Source organism: Coccinella septempunctata, chromosome 4 (genome assembly GCF_907165205.1).
Source record: "Coccinella septempunctata chromosome 4, icCocSept1.1, whole genome shotgun sequence".
Lineage (NCBI taxonomy): Eukaryota > Metazoa > Arthropoda > Insecta > Coleoptera > Coccinellidae > Coccinella > Coccinella septempunctata.
This window is the reverse complement of record NC_058192.1, coordinates 21,757,989-21,776,809: the sequence shown is the minus strand read 5'-3', so window position 1 is coordinate 21,776,809 and position 18,821 is coordinate 21,757,989. Positions and strand designations below refer to the sequence as shown.

Genomic DNA, 18,821 nt, shown 5'->3' with positions numbered 1-18,821 from the left:
TGGAGGACTGGTTTGAAATATTGTTTGTATTCCTGAAATTTATGGGTAATTTACCATGACAATATTCAAATTTCATTTATTCAAGTCAAAATCAAACTGTTCTTTTAGTTTTTAACATAGCTTCAAAATTTTGCATAAACTGCTTTTGGCTCTTGGTTAGCATATACAAACTATCTATTTGGATTCCAGCATTCTCTATCAGTTCAAGTCTTTTTTTTGTTGTTTCAACACTATGAACCAAAATCTTTGGCACTCTATATATGTGATAAGATTGAAATCCTTTACTGTAAAGGAAATTTATAATCTCAGATAATGTTCTAAGGCTCTTGGTTCTTAAAGCTGGCATCTTAGAAATTAAATATTTAGCTTGATCTTCTGCACATTCCAACTTTTTTGAAAGATATTCTGTCAAGGAGGCACTGCCCAAGATTTGCCTATTATCTTGTCTTCTTTTGAAATAACTGTAAGGAATAGTTCTTAAGTAAATATTAATCATAATAAGTAGCTACAAATACTTTGATTGATGTGATTCAAGGTAACTTTTTGACTGTTTCAAGCATTGCAATTTTTTTTATTTGTTGACTTTAAAAAACAGGTATGTATATCTAAGAAATATGAATAATCGGAAACCTATTTATTGGCTTTCATTTCATTTTTATATATTTATAATGAATCATTCTTGGAGTAGAAGATGCCATATTGTTATAATGGAACTATGAATCATAGGATAATCAATAAAATTTCCAATGTGGGAAAATGAACTTTACTTATCAATCATCAAGGTATTTTCAGAGATTTTGATTTTTTATGAAAGAAGAAAACTGTGACTGAAACAACCTATTTCGCCAAGTCCTGACGAGGTCTCAAACTCATTTTGATGAAGCATTTGATTAGGAACATTTTCTTGAAAAACCATTGACATCGATATTTTCAGAGATAACAACATTTTATGAAAATAGAAAACTGTTGCTGGATAAAAGATTTGAAGGAATCATACTTACTTTTCTATCACCTCTGTTGGAGACCTGAGCATCCAAGGTTTAGGTGTCAAAAGTTCGACTTCTGTATCTGTTATATATTTGATTCTATCCTTTATAGTTGCTTGACTATACCTTAACACCCATGGATCTTTTCTTATATCTTCAAGTGTTATGCCGAATTCTAGAACAATGGAATAATGTACTCACTTTCAAGCTTTAAAAAAATAACTGACCTCTTAATATATTCAAAATTTCCTTTATAGTCTCTAAATTTCTGGTTATCAAGAAATCCTTTTTATATAATAATTCACAAGTATCTCTTGGGGAAACCTAAAAGAATAATTGTATAAAATTAATGTTTACTACACTATGTTTTTATAAGAAGTTTACTAAGAAAAGAAAATTACTATAAGAATTTATATCATTCGAATAACTTAACCTTAAAGAGCTGTGATAAAATATGTATTCTTTCTTCAAATTTTCTACCAGAGCAAATGATCTTTCCCAGCATAGGTCTTGATGAACCTGCCAAGACTATGGTTACATCCAATGGATAGTTCAACTTTTTTAAAAGACTGATTTTCTCTCCCAAATTGTTACTCCATAATAAAAATGGATATCTCAAAGCAGTAGATGAGACTAATTTGTTCTCCAGTAAAATTTCATGATTTTCACTGATGAGCCTGGGGGATATAGTAATCAATTTTTGGTTCTCATTCACAAGTTTCAGTGCAATTCTTTTTTGAACATTAAGCGATCTTTCAATGTTGTGAACAGCTAATGATTTTTCATAATTTGCTGAAGTTGCATCATCATTTAACTTGATAGATGGAATAGTTAAAGGACGAATATTTCTTTGCATGAAAGTAGAATTATTGTTATTATTATTAATTAATATTCTACTTAGATATCGGACTATTTTAGCCATAGTCTTTGATTTTAGAAATTCTGGCACTCTTGACGTCTTCGAGTACTTTTTCTAATCTGTTCGTTGCTTTTAGCATCAAACTCTGTTAATGATAAGTATTCACATAATATAATTTTCGTCAAAAAATGACCTTCTGCAATGAGATATATATTATATTGGATGTATTACGATTTGAAAACCCTTTTTTTATTTGCTGGTGTCTCTAGTGTTGACAAATAAAAGTGACAACAAGGTTATGTCCATAGACATCTTTGGTCTATGCCACAGAGTTCCTACAATTCGTAGGAACTACGCTACCATTGGCCTTCTTCGATGCCAATAATTCTTAGAAAGAGCAGTTAAAGATTGACTGAATACGTTTTACCATTCTTTATTGTCTATACTTAAAAGTATTAAATTGAAGTTGCCCTTAAATTTATCGAAAAATCAACTAAATTTGTAAAACTATGATGATCGATCTATGAAATATGTCAATCAAAAGTCAGAGAACATGGTGTGGTGATTTCTCTTTCAGTCTGGTTGGAAAAGTAAGAGGACCCTTTGCAATTTCGCATGTTATATTAATAAATTAACATTTGCAAAAATCATTCAAGGTAGATACGAGATCCATGAAATATTTTAGATTGTTTATGTATATTAGAAATATTATGATTTACTAGGAAAGTGTTACTTATTTCTTGATGAGATTTCCGCATTCTAGTTGGAGCACACCGCATTTCAGTTATTCCATCAATTTATAAACGTATTTATATATGTCAACACCAAAAATATTTTTGAGAACTATCGCAACTACTAGGAACATAAAATAAATAATTTTTAATTTGGTACCCTTTTTGTAGGCTTATTTCTTTCTAAATCAAAATGCCATCTGATGCCAAGAAACGTGAACAGCAACGTAAAAAAGAGGCTGCCAAAGCTCGACAAGCAGGAAAAAAAACGGCATCTTCTGCTAAATCCGAAGAGCAGAAGTCAACTTCTGCCATCAATGGGTCTTCTAACCAGACAAATGGGACAACTAAAGAATTAAGCCAAGAAGGTAATTAAGTAGTATACGTGTTCTTGTATGAAAGGTGCAAGCATTCTCCTATGTTTCATTATTTCAGTTTGGCTTGTGGCACTGAATATGATTATTTTTGAATTTGCACATATCTCACATAATTTTTTCTGTTTGTGATCATGAAGTAAGTAATAGTGAACTGAATATTTAAACATTGATGAAAAAATTTTAGTAGGTATCATTCTTCTTTAACCTTTTTATTGTTTTTCTCTCCTAATATCTGAAACACAGTAAATAATATTAAAAATATAAATATCAAGATATTCTTCTGCTTAAATAATTATAGCACTATTTGTCAGAAGCAGTTTTTTCAAACAATTTTGCCTAACAAATAATGAATATGTATAACATCAATAACCTAACCTAACCTAACAAATAATGAATATGTATAACATCAATGATTGTGATGTTTCAGAGTCTGGTAATAGTCCAAAATGTCACATCTTACCTTAAGAGAACATAATTCTAAAACCGAAATATCACATTGAGGTAATCATGACTTTTCGTCATGTGGATGTGGGCGGATCTTCGACATCCCAATTGCGCACGCGCGAACAGTATCATGGGGTCTTTTGTTGCCAGATTGTGCAAAAGCCATATCTTCGGAATCGGATTTCGATTTATAGAAACTAATAATTTTATTGCCAATTGGGGGAATTTATCACATTATACTCGTATGTAGGCTTCTCCGCATTAATTTTTTTAAGAAATCCTTTTTAAAATAAATAAAATAGTGTTAAGGAACGACAGCTCTATTCAGATGAAAGAAACTTAGAAAATGGATACCTATTAACACATAAACAATTGCATAAATTAATCTATGTATTTGAGTCTGAATTCAGTAAAATTTTTTGGGGTAATTGAAATCTGATATGTTCTGTTTTGGAAGCAGGTTTTATCTATAATTTGTTGTTAATCATTGTTCAGACTCACGGAATCCTTAAGTTTTTGCAACTGCTATCTAAAAAGAAACAAGTCAAGGTGTAATTGATACATTTTGGTTATTTCATAGCTGTACAACAGGAAAAGATTTATTCAAAAATAACTAAAAACTGAAAACTTGTGAAGATTTCCACTGGAACTTGAAATATTTAATCCAAAATCTGACTTTTCCTTGAGTCATTTCTAAGCTTATCTTATTTGATTTTTTTTCTAGCAGTATAGTTTATGTAGTTGACTTTGAAGAAATGGATTGAACAGTTAAGTCAGGAAGTGAGTACCTAAGTAAAGGTATTCAAAGGATTTTCGCTGCCCTAAAATGGAATTGCGCTTGCTCTGTTCAGTTCACAACCGTTGTAAACCACTCTACGAACAAACCTAATGTGTAGGGATGCATCAATTATCCACCTATTTTAAGTTTATCTATATTACATTGAGAGATAGAGAGCGAAAAACCTTAATTCAAACTTTAATTCAAAGATATTTCTGAAAATATGCAATAATGTATGTATATTTCCTGTTCAATAAGTTTTTTTTCATTACAACTTTTTAGAGGAATAGGTAGGACCAGAGGAGATTGTAAAAAATTCTTTGCTACAAATTGACGACTTTTTGTTTGTCTCCATATCTAGGTAGAAAATTTTTTCTATGTTGATAAAATACAAATTGTGGAAATTTGTTTTATCCCCAATATATTCACTAAAGTTACACTTATAAACAATACTACAGATTTATCTACATGTCTTCGTCAAAGACAGACTGAGTTACTAATACAAATGAACTCTACACCTAAATGTGTCATATATAGTCCATTCAATTTTATAAAAGCAATCAGTTCGCCTTAGATATTCGACACTTTCTGCGTTGGAAAAAGATATAGCAAAGGGGGTACGATTTAGTTCTAGGAAAAGTGATGATGTAGAAGTTGGCAGTGCCAAGCTCACTGACAGAACTCGGTTCAGCAGTGGCGTAGCATAGACAATGGGTGAAGTTAGAGAGAAGATAATTTAAAATACCTTCAACTTTTGCTTGAAAACGTTGTTTATTTAATCAATAAGTTACAGGAAGTGCTGCAGGTACTTTCACAAGTTGGACGAGCCAGTGGATAAGAATTAAATTATATAATTTATTGCTCGGCACTGCCTAATTTCATGATGGCTCCTACAATGCGTGATAGTGTGACGTGGCGTGTGGCGATATTGAAGTGACCCTATTACTTAGGATATTATCTTGGAAAATAAATGAATTAAAAAAGATGTGATATGACGTAATTAACGTTTATATAAACTGATAATACTTTTTTATTTGCTTGAAAAATATAAGGGATCAGTATATAAATATATTTATTTTTGCTGAGAAGGAAAATTAAATTATTGATACATAATATGCAGATGCTTGAAAAGAGTTAATGTTGGTTATGCTTCTTTGACTGAAACTTGAAGACGTCACCTCAGTTTCGGTAAATCCAAGTCTCAACTAGGAACAAAGATTTATATCTCACAAATTTTCGCAAGAAAGTGCGTTCATTCATCCTGTTGTATGTATATATTTATAACTAATCGATTTCAAAATTTTGAAAAGTCCATCCCCTGATATATTATCTTTTGCATAATTGAATACTATGGTTATAATAATAAGATTCATTTACTCAAACACAAAATTACAATTCACAATAAATTTGGTTACCTCGAATGTAGTGTCGATAATGAAGTGTTGATTTTTCAAATTAAAATTCCATATTTGTTGTTGCATATCTTCTCTGAAGGTAAAATCCTCTGTGTTGTACAGGTAACCTTATTACCTCCAAAAACTACATGTTACTTTCACTGTTATTTCTTTGTTGACATCGAGGGTAATATTACCCTCGATGTCTTTAAAATAACTATAAATGATTGTGTGTTGTTAGAAATTAGTAAGTTGTTACGGGTTAGAGCTCCATAATCAATGATATTTCATTATTAGTTCAGAAGTTTAAATGCCATTTTACATTTTTAGAGGCCCTGTGTCTAAAGCTGGAGATGGATGCAAAACTCAATGCAGATGCTAGAGCTTGCACTGGTTCTCTAGCTGTTCATCCCAAGTCTAGAGATATCAAAATTGCCAATTTTTCCATCACATTTCATGGTTCTGAAATGTTACAAGATGCACTCCTTGAGTTGAATTGTGGTAGACGATATGGATTGTTGGGATTAAATGGAAGTGGTAAGAAATCTTTTTTATGTATGACCAGTTAAGTTATTTTTTCTAATATTGTTTGCATTTCAATAGTAAATATTAAAAAAAAATCCATATTAGTGTTATAATAAAAATTCAATTATTTATATTTAAAAAAATATATTTTATAAATACTTATTCCATGGAGGATGATAAAAATTAGATTATATTGAAAAAGTGTAATTTATAAATAATTATCTCGTGGGAGAAATGTGCATATTTCCTCTCTTAATGCTTCAATTTTCTCCTCAGGTAAATCAACAATTCTGGCTGTGCTAGGCAACAGAGAAGTACCCATTCCCGATCATATAGACATATTTCATTTAACTAGGGAAATGCCAGCTTCTGAAAAAACAGCATTACAGTGTGTTATGGAGGTTGACGAAGAGAGAGTTAGGTTGGAAAAATTGGCCGAACAATTGGCAGCTTGTGACGATGATGGTAATATTGAAAATATATATATAATATTCTTATGGTGTAATTCATGTGATTTTATTCTAGAATCTCAGGAACAGCTCATGGATGTTTATGAACGACTTGACGATATCTCGGCAGACACAGCTGAAGCCAGGGCCGCTAACATACTTCACGGTCTTGGTTTCACGAAAGAAATGCAAAACAAAAAGACCAAAGACTTCAGCGGAGGATGGAGAATGAGAATTGCTCTTGCTAGGGCGTTGTATGTGAAGCCACACCTGCTGTTGCTTGATGAACCCACAAACCATCTGGATCTTGATGCGTGTGTGTGGCTTGAGGAAGAGCTGAAACATTACAAGAGAATTTTGGTGCTAATATCCCATTCGCAAGATTTCTTGAATGGAGTTTGTACGAATATTATACATATTAACAAGAAACGATTGAAATACTATACAGGTACACAAATAATATTCACTGGACTATTTCTCTATTAAGATTTAAATGTATCAGTCCATTCAACTGATGTTCATGATTATTGAATTGATGTGGCAACAGGTTCAAAAGGCTTATACAGAGTGAGCATACAGTAATTGACTTGTTCAAGCATTTTTCTACATAATAGTAAATATGAAAGATAATTTGTGTGTTACTTTTTACTCACTGTTGTGGGATATCAAATTTTTTATATATCGAATTGAGAAATATTTCTTTACATGTAGAATCACTAAAAAATTATTTTTCAAGGTAATTACGATGCTTTTGTCAAAACACGAATGGAACTTTTGGAGAATCAAATGAAACAATACAATTGGGAACAGGACCAGATCAATCATATGAAGAACTATATCGCTAGGTTTGGTCACGGTTCCGCTAAACTTGCCCGTCAGGCACAGTCCAAAGAAAAAACCTTGGCGAAAATGGTTGCCGGAGGTCTTACTGAAAAAGTATCAGGAGAAAAAACTGTTACCTTCTATTTCCCAAGTTGTGGAACGATCCCGCCACCCGTTATTATGGTACAGAATGTCAGTTTTCGATATAATGATCAGACACCATGGATCTATAAAAACCTGGAGTTTGGAATTGATTTAGACACTAGGTTGGCTCTTGTGGGCCCCAATGGTGCTGGTAAAAGTACACTCTTGAAACTGCTTTATGGAGATGTAAGTAGTTTTCTCGATTTTACCTATGTTTTATTGAAAAATTTAGGAAATAGGTACCTTTCAACTTGTTCAGCCTAGCGAATTCAGATATCTGTGCATTCGCATCAATAACACTTGTTTCGTAATTTCTCAGTTTCCTTTGATAAAAAAACCAAAAAAAAAAATAGTTAAATACTCTACTTAGGCCCGGTACTTTCACCTTCGAATAAATTTTATTCACTGTCAATAAGTATCAGTCGAATAATTTCCTATCTGAAGGATACCTTATTTCGGTGCTTTCAGATGAAATTATTTGATGAATAACAATTCTGTGAAAACACGGTATACTACTTTTCACTGATTAATGTAAAATAAGAGATCGCATTGTAGAAATTGTCATAATTCCAACTAGAAAGCAAATGTTTCGTGAAAATCACACAAAAAATAACCATACATCCAGAATCTTAAAAATTCAACCAATAATGACGTACCGACATTCGATCTGTGACAAATAAAAAGTTTCAATGACAGATTTATTCGATGAACAACACTATCTGAAAGTGAAAAGACTGCATTTTTACTTATCCTAAGAATAAGACTTATTTATCGAATAAATTTAGTTATTCGCACATGAAAGTACCGGGCCTTAGTGTCATTATGCTCCTTATTTATTATTGTTTAACTTTTTGTTTGACAAAAATGTTGGACAAATACTTCTTGCCATTCCATTTTTATACCTGAAATATTTCATTGAGTTGAATCAGATTCCATCATTATCGAATGATGTTATAAAATCTTTTTAACAAAAAAGAATAAGTGTTTGATATTTGGTGCGCAACTATTTTATGCTCAAAATCTTGAACTAAATCTGCGCTCGTATCTGCTTTGCGAATTCTATATTTTCAGAAATTTATTTAAGATGTACAGGGTGGGCAAAATTCGTTGTGTACTTAAGGGATCTCAAGAACTATAGCAGCGAAAAGAAAACGGACGACACATTCTCGAGCTCTTTTTTCTTGACGAATCCAAAACTGAAAACAGATCCAGCCTAACTTTCATAAATTTTGAGTTATGAACGAAAATAGGGAAATTGTCATTTTCAGTGAAGCTGAATAACTCGCTCATTTGAACTCGTATTCGAAATCCGTTGTTACATTCTACAGGCACTTTTTTATGAGGAATTCGAATATGATATTTTAAATTTTTTGTCAGTCATTTTCGAGATACGACAAGGATTTATGATTTTTCAAATGTAAACTATAGTTGAAAGTTCTTTCATATTGTTGCAATTTTTTTGCTGATTTCAAAAATGTATCATAATCGATTTCAAGCGAATAACCTGGTCATCATTGGTAATTACCAACAATAACCAACTGCATTCAAGCGCTTTTGGTCATTATTGCTTATAATATCGTGACGTCATGAACCAGCCGTTCAACGTCATCATTTTGAACCGCAGATAACCGGAGATAACCATACTCGAGAGCTGGGTTAAACTTCTGGTTATTGAAGTGAGGTTAGAGGTTATTACGGATTATTCGCTTGAAATCGATTCATATGTCGCTATTCATATGAATATAACATGAGAAAAAAATTTCATACTTTTTCAGTAGGCTGGCGGAACCATAGCGACTGTTGAAAATTAATTATGGTTCGTGAACTCCACATAATCCTATGCGAGCACAACCTACTGCGATAGGAATCACCGACTGTCGAATAATTATTTCTTTTATATATTGATATCGAGATTGATATCCCTTAAAAGAGCGTATAAGACGTTCATCTGATTATTAAAGAAGAAAATTTATTTAATTATTGCTTTTCTATTTATGAAAGAAACTCAAAGAGTCAGTAATATAAATAAAATACGATAGTTACCTATAATTATAATTTTTACAAAAGTAAGATGATCAAAAATAGGTACTTCTGTCAACAATAGTGTTCGAATTGTGAACCATCATTAAATAAGCAGGCCAAACATCGCGAGAACAAACGATGACAAATTAATCATCGAAATATTTACGCATTAATCCGTGATTCCAATCATAGAGGCTCAGGTTCACAAAAGATAATGCATATTCAAGAGTTGCTATGGTAAGCAAGCCTACTTATAATTCAGCAGAGAATTGAGAAGCAGAAAAAAATATTGAATTTTTTTCTCGCGTAACATTCATTTGAATAGCGACATATAATACATTTTTGAAATCAGCAAAAGAATTTCAACAAGATAAAAGAACTTTCAACTATAGTTCACCTTTGAAGAATCAGAAATCCCTGTCGTATCCATAGAAATCATATTATATATTATTACTCTAGAATGCAAATCCAGTAGTAAGAAATGCGGCGAAAAATTGACAGTGGTCGTTAATACGAATGCGCATCATTAGTTTATTTTCTAGTAGAACGTTGAACGTTGCCGAGTTTCTGAAAATTCTGTCGATCGAATCTTATGAAGAGGGAACAATTCATGTAACGAAGGTATGTCGGACAACAACGCGTTTTCTTTCAGTCATTTGATTTTTCACTGTTGCACGATCTGCTCAGAGGTAAGAAGTTTTAAGTCACATTTTCTGAAATGTACTTGTGTACTTATCTATCATATTAAAAATAATAAATGCAAACAAAAAATTCAAAACTTGAATGAATTATTCCACTGATAGCGAATTCCATTGATGGTATATAGTAGTATTGCACTAGATCAGGATATTTCAAAATTGTTGCATGGAGTTCATAATATGCACTCAATGCTTAGGTACCTGTTCATCTAATCGAATCTGCGATAATATCGAATTGCATTGGTGATATAAAGTTTAGATCTTCTAGAATTTTTGTTGTGAGTTCCAAATATTTAGTAATTAGTAGTTGTTACCAAGGAATCCGATATAAACCTCCAATCTTCAGCCCATTTGATTTGGTCAAACAATCAATGACTACCCGATAATACTTCTAGCGACAAATTTAGATTTGGACTTATAACACGTTACCTCCGAGATCCCGATATATTTTCATTGAAACCTGCAACATCATTGCACTGATTTTCTCACAAAGCATATATAAACACAATTAGTCATCCATGCATGTGTTCAATACCGACAAGAACTCCTGTATGAATCGAAAAATAACACGTTACCTCCGAGATCCCGATATATTTTCATTGAAACCTGCAACATCATTGCACTGATTTTCTCACAAAGCATATATGTATAAACACAATTAGTCATCCATGCATGTGTTCAATACCGACAAGAACTCCTGTATGAATCGAAAAATAAGTTCTTTTACCGAATGAAATATGTTTATTTCTCATTTATACCAAATAAACAATTCGACTGACATAAGGTAGGAAAGTCTAGGCAACGTTCGAGTTGAAATAAACTAATGTCGCGCATTCGCTTTAACGACAACTGTCAATTTTTCGCTGCATTTCTTACTACTGGATTAGCATTCTAGAGTAAGTATATATATTATGATTTCTATGGTCGTATCTCGAAAATGACTGAATCAAAAAATTCAATAGGCTTGTTCGTAGAGTGGTTCACAACGGTTGTGAACTGTACAGAGCAAGCGCAAATGGATTTTCGCTACCCTAAAATGCAATTGCGCTTGCTCTGTACAGTTCACAACCGTTGTGAACCACTCTACGAACAAATAATAATATCACATTCGAATTCCTCATAAAAAAGTGCCTATAGAATGTAACAACAGATTTCGAATACGAGTTATTCAGCTTCATTGAAAATTACAATTTCTCAATTTTCGCTCATAACTCAAAATCTATGGACATTAGGCTGGATCTGTTTTCAGTTTTGGATTAGTCAAGAAAAAAGTGCTCGAGAATGTGTCATGCCATGCATTTTCTTCTAGCTGCTATAGTTCTCGAGATCCCTTCAGTAGACAACGAATTTTGCCCACCTTGTACTCACTTTATTATAGTGGCAAGCGGACCAAAACTTTCTCAGAATTATCAGAACACGAATCGTGTTAAATATAAAAGTGGTTTCATACAGCGTTACTGAAAAGTAATACCTGGAAAAGGGACCAATCTAATTAGTAGATGGCATTCTCGTGAACGCCTAGAGCACTATTAAGCTACTTTTAAGGAAGTCACTTGAAAACATGCAGTCAAATAAGAATATTTTAATTTTATTATTTATTTAGCTTTCATATTAATAAACAGGAGGAGCATTTTTCAAAATTGATAATAATTATTTAGTACTTGAAACGGTTCTAGGCATTCAAACAATTCCTTTTGATAATTTTTTCAGGTCTACTGCTTACTACCTTCGAGTCTTCTGCAGTTCTGAAGCTGAATCAAACAATTACATAGTTAACATTGCCTAAAATAACATAAATCACATTTTTCATGAAATCCTATGATTATTCATGAAAAAAAAGTATGATTTCCAATCCTGAAGTAGTCCCCCTTGACAAGTGCTCGTTATAGGTACTGGATTCAAATGATCAAAAAAATACGATATATAAGCATGAAAGTCTTTCCCCATGATCGAAATTAATTTTCTTGTCTTATCATTTTTCGAATTATCCTAATTCATTTCACTTTTTGCTATCAAGCATCTTCTCAGTTCGGTCACTGAATCTGTTAATCTTTTGCGGTAAACATCATCCATTGGCCATACCATTTTTACTAAATTATATCTACTTCCGAAAAAAATTTCCCTGGCCTTCGCCTGATCTTCCAATATTGGATCAATGATTTTAGGAGGAACAAGAATAATTTGAAAATGGGTAATTGATTGAGTTATGGCGAATTGTTCATAAAATTTGCAGCTCTCGTTGAATTCATTTTCAGGCAAAATTTTATTTATGTCGATTGAATATATGCGAAGATTTTCGGAAAATACTTTGTAATAATAATTTAACCAATTGCTCATACATTTCTGGCGTAATTCTCTAGTAGTGTTTAAGTAAATGAAGGCCATCAAATCTTGCGCCGGTGGTGCGTATCGATATGTTTGAAAATCGATCATCATTACGTCCTTCACTCTGTTTTCTTCAAATTTTATCATGAAATTTTTCGTCCAAAAATCACCATGGCAAATGGTATTTCTCCATTTTTTCGAAGGTTTTGCGAAGTGTAGTTGTTCGTTGCACGCTTCTTCAGCTAATATTTTGAATATGGATTGGTCTACTCCATCATTAAAATTAATTATATCTGTTAAAGCTGCCATTCCACCTGTCCCTGAATTTCTATGGGCCTCAATGATAGGTTCAGTAGAGAAAAAAGCTTCTTTGAGTTCTCGCTCAAATCTATCAGGAAGTCGGAACTTACATTCAGTTTTTCTTTCAATTAATTCTTCTAAAATTATGCAGCTTACGTTGAATTTGGCTAATATTTCTATTACTCCTAATATGATTTCATTACTCATTTCTAGCCTTGGAGATAAAGTTGTGTAACCATATGATTTCAAATTATTTAGGACGATATATTTACATTCATCAGCGAAGTAACATTCTGGTACTACTCTCTCCAGTACAGAAATACCATGTTCTTTCAGCAATGGAATATATCTGGAATAAAACATGGTTTCCTTAAAAAATGATCCTACAGTTTTAGCAAATTCTTGCATTGCTTCACAGTGTGGTATACCTTTGAGGAAAAACTTTCTTTTACTTTGTCTTCCCTGTTTTTCTATTTCTATTGTCATATCGTGATGTTCTCCCAAAAAACCATTTCGACCTGCTTGTGGATTAGTATTGAAAGAGGTCAAGTGGAATTTGCCCATTTTTAAATTTTTACACACCATGTAGCAATCCTCGAATGAAATGGCTGATTGAATTGCCATGTTATGTCCGAGGTTGAGGACATTCAAAATCTCTGCCAACTTGAAATATGTTTTATTACCCCTTGCTTTTAGGTGAAATAATATTTTCATGAGGGGTAAGATGCGTTCAAATGTTTCTTCATATGTTTTTTGTGGAAAAGCTTTTTTTACATCTATGTTGAACTTCCTCATTTCATGCTGTAAGAAGTCGTAGTATACAATTTTTGCTTTGTTCAAATTGGTATTCCAATCTGTTTCTGATGAGAAAGAACTAACAAAATGGAAAATATCCAATAACGGAGATTGATATGCCACATATGAAAAATCTTTGATTTTGCAATCGGTATTAATATCGTTGAAGATGAGGTTATCATAAGAATAACGCCCATTAATTAGAAATTTTTTGCATTCATCAAAAGTCTTCAATTTTTTTGAAATAATATTCAATTCCCCTTCCATATCTTGGATACTTATATCGTCCAAAAAGGTATGCGGATAGATTTCCTTGATATCCTTGAAGTATTTCAGAACTAGTGAACAAATACTCATTATATTTTTTTCGCAAAAGGGGTTTACTCTTAATTCTTCTATTTCTGATCGATTACACATTTTTGGTTCTGAATTGATGTATGCTTCACTGGCTGCATGAAACTTTGCTAAAGTAGACAGTGCAATCTCAAATTTTCTCTCGCTGTTATCAAAATTTGTTTTTGTTCCCTTCTTAACAAATGATTCTGAATGTTGGAAATATGCCTCTGATGTGAAACTTACATTGAGAAGTTCTTCCATTTCCCGAAGTATAATGCGGACTTTTTTTTCTCTGAACTGGGATGGTTCAAAAAGGTTGACTGGTTCCATGTTTCTTCTCAATATTTTTTAGGGTTTTCTCCTTCTCTGAATACCTAAAAATCTTTAAATATCAATCTTTCATCTGTTTATTGAGCACAATGAGGTTTTACACCACACTCGCAAATTAGTTCTATATTCAGATAAAAATAACACAGCAGCTCATTTGATATGTGAAAAGTGAATAAGTATGGTTGGAAGGGCAATTTTATATATAGGCCATTTCACATCATTATCAAATGTTGTTAAACAATTTTCTCATTGTGAAAGTTGTTTGCAGATGACTTTGACTGCATCATTATTCTTTCAGATACATTAAAATTCTTATCAAACCATTGTTCTTCATGGATTGATTCGAAAATGCCTAATCAAATTAGTTGATTGGTTAATCGTTAATTTTTGACGAAAAAAATTGAAATTTATGATTCCAAATTATCAGGTGGTAATGCAATTTTTCTCCATTATTTCTAATAGTAAATTATCGCAGGAAAATTGAAAAAAAATTCACAGTTTAGGTCTACTTCATCTTCCACAGCGATCTTTCTCAATTATATTGAAAAAATATTTCGTGAATTCGAAATATTTATATATGTAAAATGTTGTCACATTTTGCGGTATTCAAACTAAAAATTTCAAAGGAAAGTTGCATGAACCTACCATTAAACATCTGCAATTCGGATGCAAATTTTTACATTGTGTTACATTGTAAAAATGTCGTTTTATCATTCTCCTCTAGAGTTATTTCAACGAAAATTTACATTTTTTTAAACAAATCCCAAGTTTTAAGATAAATACATGCTCCCCTCATATCATCTCTCAATCTATAATTAACAAATCAGTAAAAGTACTCATTACTGAATAAGTATTAATATAATAATTGTTTTGTAATCCATCATGGAGTTCAATTGAGGAAGAAAAATAAGTAGGTTTTGACGTGATAAGAAATCAAATAGCGCAAACTATAAAGGGACAAAACTTTCTTAAGTAGTGTAGTGTTTCTGTATTTTACCCAATTCCTAATAAAGCATAGGGAGAAAGAACAATCTCCAAAAAAACATGCATCATAATTCAAATTTGAAGAAAGAAAAATTGTTTAGGAAATCTCTTTGTTAATTAGTGGTCATTGTCCTTTATCAATAAAATCAGTGAAGCTTGCTGATTCGTAATTTAAAGGGTTTGATTTATAGGGGAAGGAGTGTAGAACTAAATTTATTAAACAAATATTTTATTTTCAACAGCAAAACATTCAATGTCAGGCCAGCAACTATAGTTGTCTTCTCTTGTACATGTCAGCTCCAACCATTAACTCATTTACATCCAATGGACAAACTGAAAATGTTTTAATATATGAAAATTATGTTATTGGGAGCTTTCCAGCGATTACCTCCATTTTTAAATTTGTGGGCAAATAAACATCCATCTACATATATTCTTTCTTCATTAGGATACACCCCTGTTTGTTTGGTGAATTATTACATGTAATGTATTGGAGCAACTGCTGGGGAATGTTATAATCTGAAATTTGTTTTTCTTGAATGAACAATCACAATATAATTGAAGAAAAGTTCATATTATGATGCGATCTCTAAAATCTAAAAGTTTCTAAGTTCAGTTCATTTCTTTCAGCTTGTTCCAACAGAGGGAATGATTAGGAAAAATTCGCATCTAAGGATTGCTAGGTACCACCAGCATCTTCATGAACTGTTAGATTTGGATTTATCACCCCTTGAGTACATGATGAAATCTTTCCCTGAAGTAAAGGAGAAAGAAGAAATGAGGAAAATCATTGGTCGTTATGGTCTTACTGGCCGGCAGCAGGTGAATTTATAGGATTCATTGAATTTTCAATGAGAATTGTAAAATATTAACGAATTTTGGTTAATAAGAATATTCCTTTTTCCTAGGTCTGCCCAATTCGGCAATTGTCTGATGGTCAGAGGTGTAGAGTGGTGTTTGCTTGGTTAGCATGGCAGGCTCCTCATCTTTTGCTACTTGATGAACCGACAAATCATTTAGATATGGAAACCATCGACGCACTTGCAGAGGCAGTGAATGATTTCGAGGGTGGCCTTGTTTTAGTCAGTCACGACTTCCGATTGATCAGTCAGGTGAGTTCCTCATCTTTTTGCAGTAGTTCAATATGTAATTTTAACTCTTTCAATATGAACATAAATGTAATGTTGTCGTCATAAGTAAAGTGTTCATAATGCTAACATAATGTTTGATGAGCAGTTTTATATTGTTTCATCCAAATTCAACAATTAATTTGCAGGTACAATTCAAAGTCTTACAAGCATATATTTTATTTTAGGTAGCAGAAGAAATATGGGTTTGTGAAAAAGAAACTGTTACTAAATGGAAGGGCGACATTCTAGATTACAAGGAACATCTTAAAGCTAAGGTTTTGAAAGAGATGGCTAAACAGAAAGAAAAGTAAACAAAAGCTGCGACAGAAGGTGCTATATTTGTCAGATCTAAAATAACTAGATGTACAGAAAATCTTGCTTGGTCAAGAAAAATGTTAATTTATTAATAATTCTGGAAAACAAAAATTCAAGGATTTGGACAGTATTGAGCATTTTATCACATTAAGGTGTGTGAGTACAATCCCCAAATACAAAATGGATTTTTACATGTCTTTTTATTATTCCCATCGATGTAACAACAATAAATATAAAGAATATAATTTTTTTTTCATTATAAAGTGTTTGTAGCTAAATAGAGTCTTCTCTATTTACTGCTGTGTTTTCAATTTTGAGTTTTGTCTATTGTGTGGTAAGAAGAATCGTTAATTTTCATTACATGCATATTGAATAAAATCATGTAGAGTGTGGAAGCAAACAGTAATCTTGTGTGGAAGCATCAGAAGTCAAAAGAGATACGCTACTACAACAGTTGCTTTGATGGTAGACATTTGAGGATCTTTAATGTGTTACATGTTGAATGGAGAATTCTCCTCAATTTGAGTTATCACAGCATATGCAAGTTTAAACTGAATAATTATGTGTTTCATTCATGAATTTTTGAAATGCTCCGAGGAAACTATTCAAAATAATTCTTCAAATATCAGGTTTTAAAATTTAAATCGCTTCGTTTCTAGTTTACGATTTGGCAACAGCGTCTAATAGAAAATAAAAAGAACAATGGCTTTTTTTATAAAATTACAGCTGTTGATTTACAGCCAACATAAAGCGCGTATTCACTGGCGATTGCAACAGCAATAGGCCATAAATATCTCATAAAATTTTACTACCTTCCTCGTTCGTCGCAAACTTCATAGACAGCCATCTTTGTCTATCTCATCAAGATAGTGTATTTGTTGTCCTTTTTTATCAACGCATATTTCAGTCGATGTTGCCAACTTGTGCAATAGAAATATTGAACTCTAAAAGAACTGGAACAGCATCTCGATGCAGGCAAACTGAGAAAGACTGAAAGGGAAGATGTGAGCTGGAAAAGTCGTAATACTATAAAGCAATTGGACGGAGGCAACGGGATCTCCTATAGGTGCCAAAGCATTGCGGTATTGAAGAAAATGAAAAAGGTGATTCACTTGCGAAAAGAGCATTAATGGTAACACCTGCAGCATATGAACTCTTTTATGGGCTTGGAAAGGATCACCACAGAACAGCTAACAAGCAGTGGGAGTTATGCCCCCACCACACAATCAAAAAGATTCGTAAAACTTTCTCGTTTCACTCTCTCTCTCTCTCTAGTCGTTCCATCATTGCTGATGATCGTGATTCCCTCCTATACGCTCGGTTAGTTGTTTCCACCTTGCTCGATCCTCTGCATCTCGAAGAGCCTGACAGAATGGGCGGGCCGTACTTTGTTGAACTTGGTCGGTCCATCTAGTCGGTGATCTACCTCTCGCTCTCTTACCCGGAACATTTCCCGACACAATAAGTTTTTCCAGGTTGTCTCCATCTCGGCGGGCTATATGACCGAAAAACTGAAGAATGCGCTGCAAGCAGATGGACGATAGTCTGGTTCTTATCTTCAACTCACTCAAAACAGAAACATTAGTCCGATGAGCTGTCCAAGGTATCCGCAGCATTCGCCTCCAACACCACAATTCAAACGCGTCAATTTTCTGACGTTCAGAGGACCGCAAAGTCCAGGTTTCAGCACCATACAGGAAGACAGAGAAGACAAGAGCTCTAACAAGTCTCACCTTCACACTCTTAGAAATTGAGCGGTCCCTCCATATTTTATTCAACCGGGTCATGGCGCTCTTTGCCATGATTATGCGCCTTCGTACTTCCGCTTCGCAGTTTCCATCACTGGTTATGGAAGAGCCCAAGTAGTTGAAACTGTCTACCAAGTCATATTGGCTCAGAAGGCCTGTCAACCGTAACGTGGTGAATCTATCGACTATCATTATTTTAGTCTTCATTTTATTTATTTTCAAACCGACCTTGCTGCTCTCACATTCCACCCGTCTGAGAAGTTCCACCATCTCTTCTTCCGTCGCCGCTATGAGGGTGGTATCGTCCGCAAATCTTAAGTTGGTAATTT

The 18,821-nt window shown here is 32.9% G+C and overlaps 3 protein-coding genes across 3 annotated transcripts; 1 reads left to right on the top strand and 2 right to left on the bottom strand.

Moving 5' to 3' along the window:
* Nucleotides 1–64: 64 nt before the first annotated feature.
* LOC123311957 (transcription termination factor, mitochondrial) lies at nucleotides 65–2,109 on the bottom strand. Its single transcript, XM_044896097.1, has 4 exons — nucleotides 1,420–2,109; nucleotides 1,214–1,310; nucleotides 1,002–1,161; nucleotides 65–461 (listed from the first exon to the last, which is right to left on the bottom strand). Exons 1-4 carry the CDS (start codon nucleotides 1,906–1,908, stop codon nucleotides 92–94), a joined length of 1,116 nt encoding a protein of 371 aa, XP_044752032.1. The 5' UTR covers nucleotides 1,909–2,109; the 3' UTR covers nucleotides 65–91.
* A 233-nt stretch (nucleotides 2,110–2,342) lies between these two features.
* On the top strand, nucleotides 2,343–16,935 carry LOC123310858 (ATP-binding cassette sub-family F member 2). Its single transcript, XM_044894539.1, has 9 exons — nucleotides 2,343–2,501; nucleotides 2,748–2,944; nucleotides 5,900–6,106; nucleotides 6,371–6,559; nucleotides 6,620–6,991; nucleotides 7,280–7,695; nucleotides 15,930–16,121; nucleotides 16,208–16,411; nucleotides 16,615–16,935. The coding sequence occupies exons 2-9, from the start codon at nucleotides 2,770–2,772 to the stop codon at nucleotides 16,738–16,740; spliced, it is 1,881 nt and encodes a 626-aa protein (XP_044750474.1). The 5' UTR covers nucleotides 2,343–2,501; nucleotides 2,748–2,769; the 3' UTR covers nucleotides 16,741–16,935.
* LOC123310857 lies at nucleotides 11,806–14,546 on the bottom strand. The gene is made up of 2 exons (XM_044894538.1): nucleotides 14,229–14,546; nucleotides 11,806–13,517 (listed from the first exon to the last, which is right to left on the bottom strand). Exons 1-2 carry the CDS (start codon nucleotides 14,313–14,315, stop codon nucleotides 12,219–12,221), a joined length of 1,386 nt encoding a protein of 461 aa, XP_044750473.1. The 5' UTR covers nucleotides 14,316–14,546; the 3' UTR covers nucleotides 11,806–12,218.
* Nucleotides 16,936–18,821: the final 1,886 nt, after the last annotated feature.

Coding starts and splice junctions, on each gene's coding strand:
- LOC123310858 (XM_044894539.1), top strand. CDS start 2,770: ATGCCATCTGATGCCAAGAAACGTGAACAGCAACGTAAAAAAGAGGCT. Junction 2,945..5,899: donor TAAAGAATTAAGCCAAGAAG/GTAATTAAGTAG, acceptor TTACATTTTTAG/AGGCCCTGTGTCTAAAGCTG. Junction 16,122..16,207: donor GTCTTACTGGCCGGCAGCAG/GTGAATTTATAG, acceptor CCTTTTTCCTAG/GTCTGCCCAATTCGGCAATT.
- LOC123310857 (XM_044894538.1), bottom strand. CDS start 14,315: ATGGAACCAGTCAACCTTTTTGAACCATCCCAGTTCAGAGAAAAAAAA. Junction 13,518..14,228: donor AAATGGAAGAACTTCTCAAT/GTAAGTTTCACA, acceptor ACATATTTCAAG/TTGGCAGAGATTTTGAATGT.
- LOC123311957 (XM_044896097.1), bottom strand. CDS start 1,908: ATGGCTAAAATAGTCCGATATCTAAGTAGAATATTAATTAATAATAAT. Junction 1,311..1,419: donor TTTTATCACAGCTCTTTAAG/GTTAAGTTATTC, acceptor TTATTCTTTTAG/GTTTCCCCAAGAGATACTTG. Junction 462..1,001: donor CCAACAGAGGTGATAGAAAA/GTAAGTATGATT, acceptor TATTCCTTACAG/TTATTTCAAAAGAAGACAAG.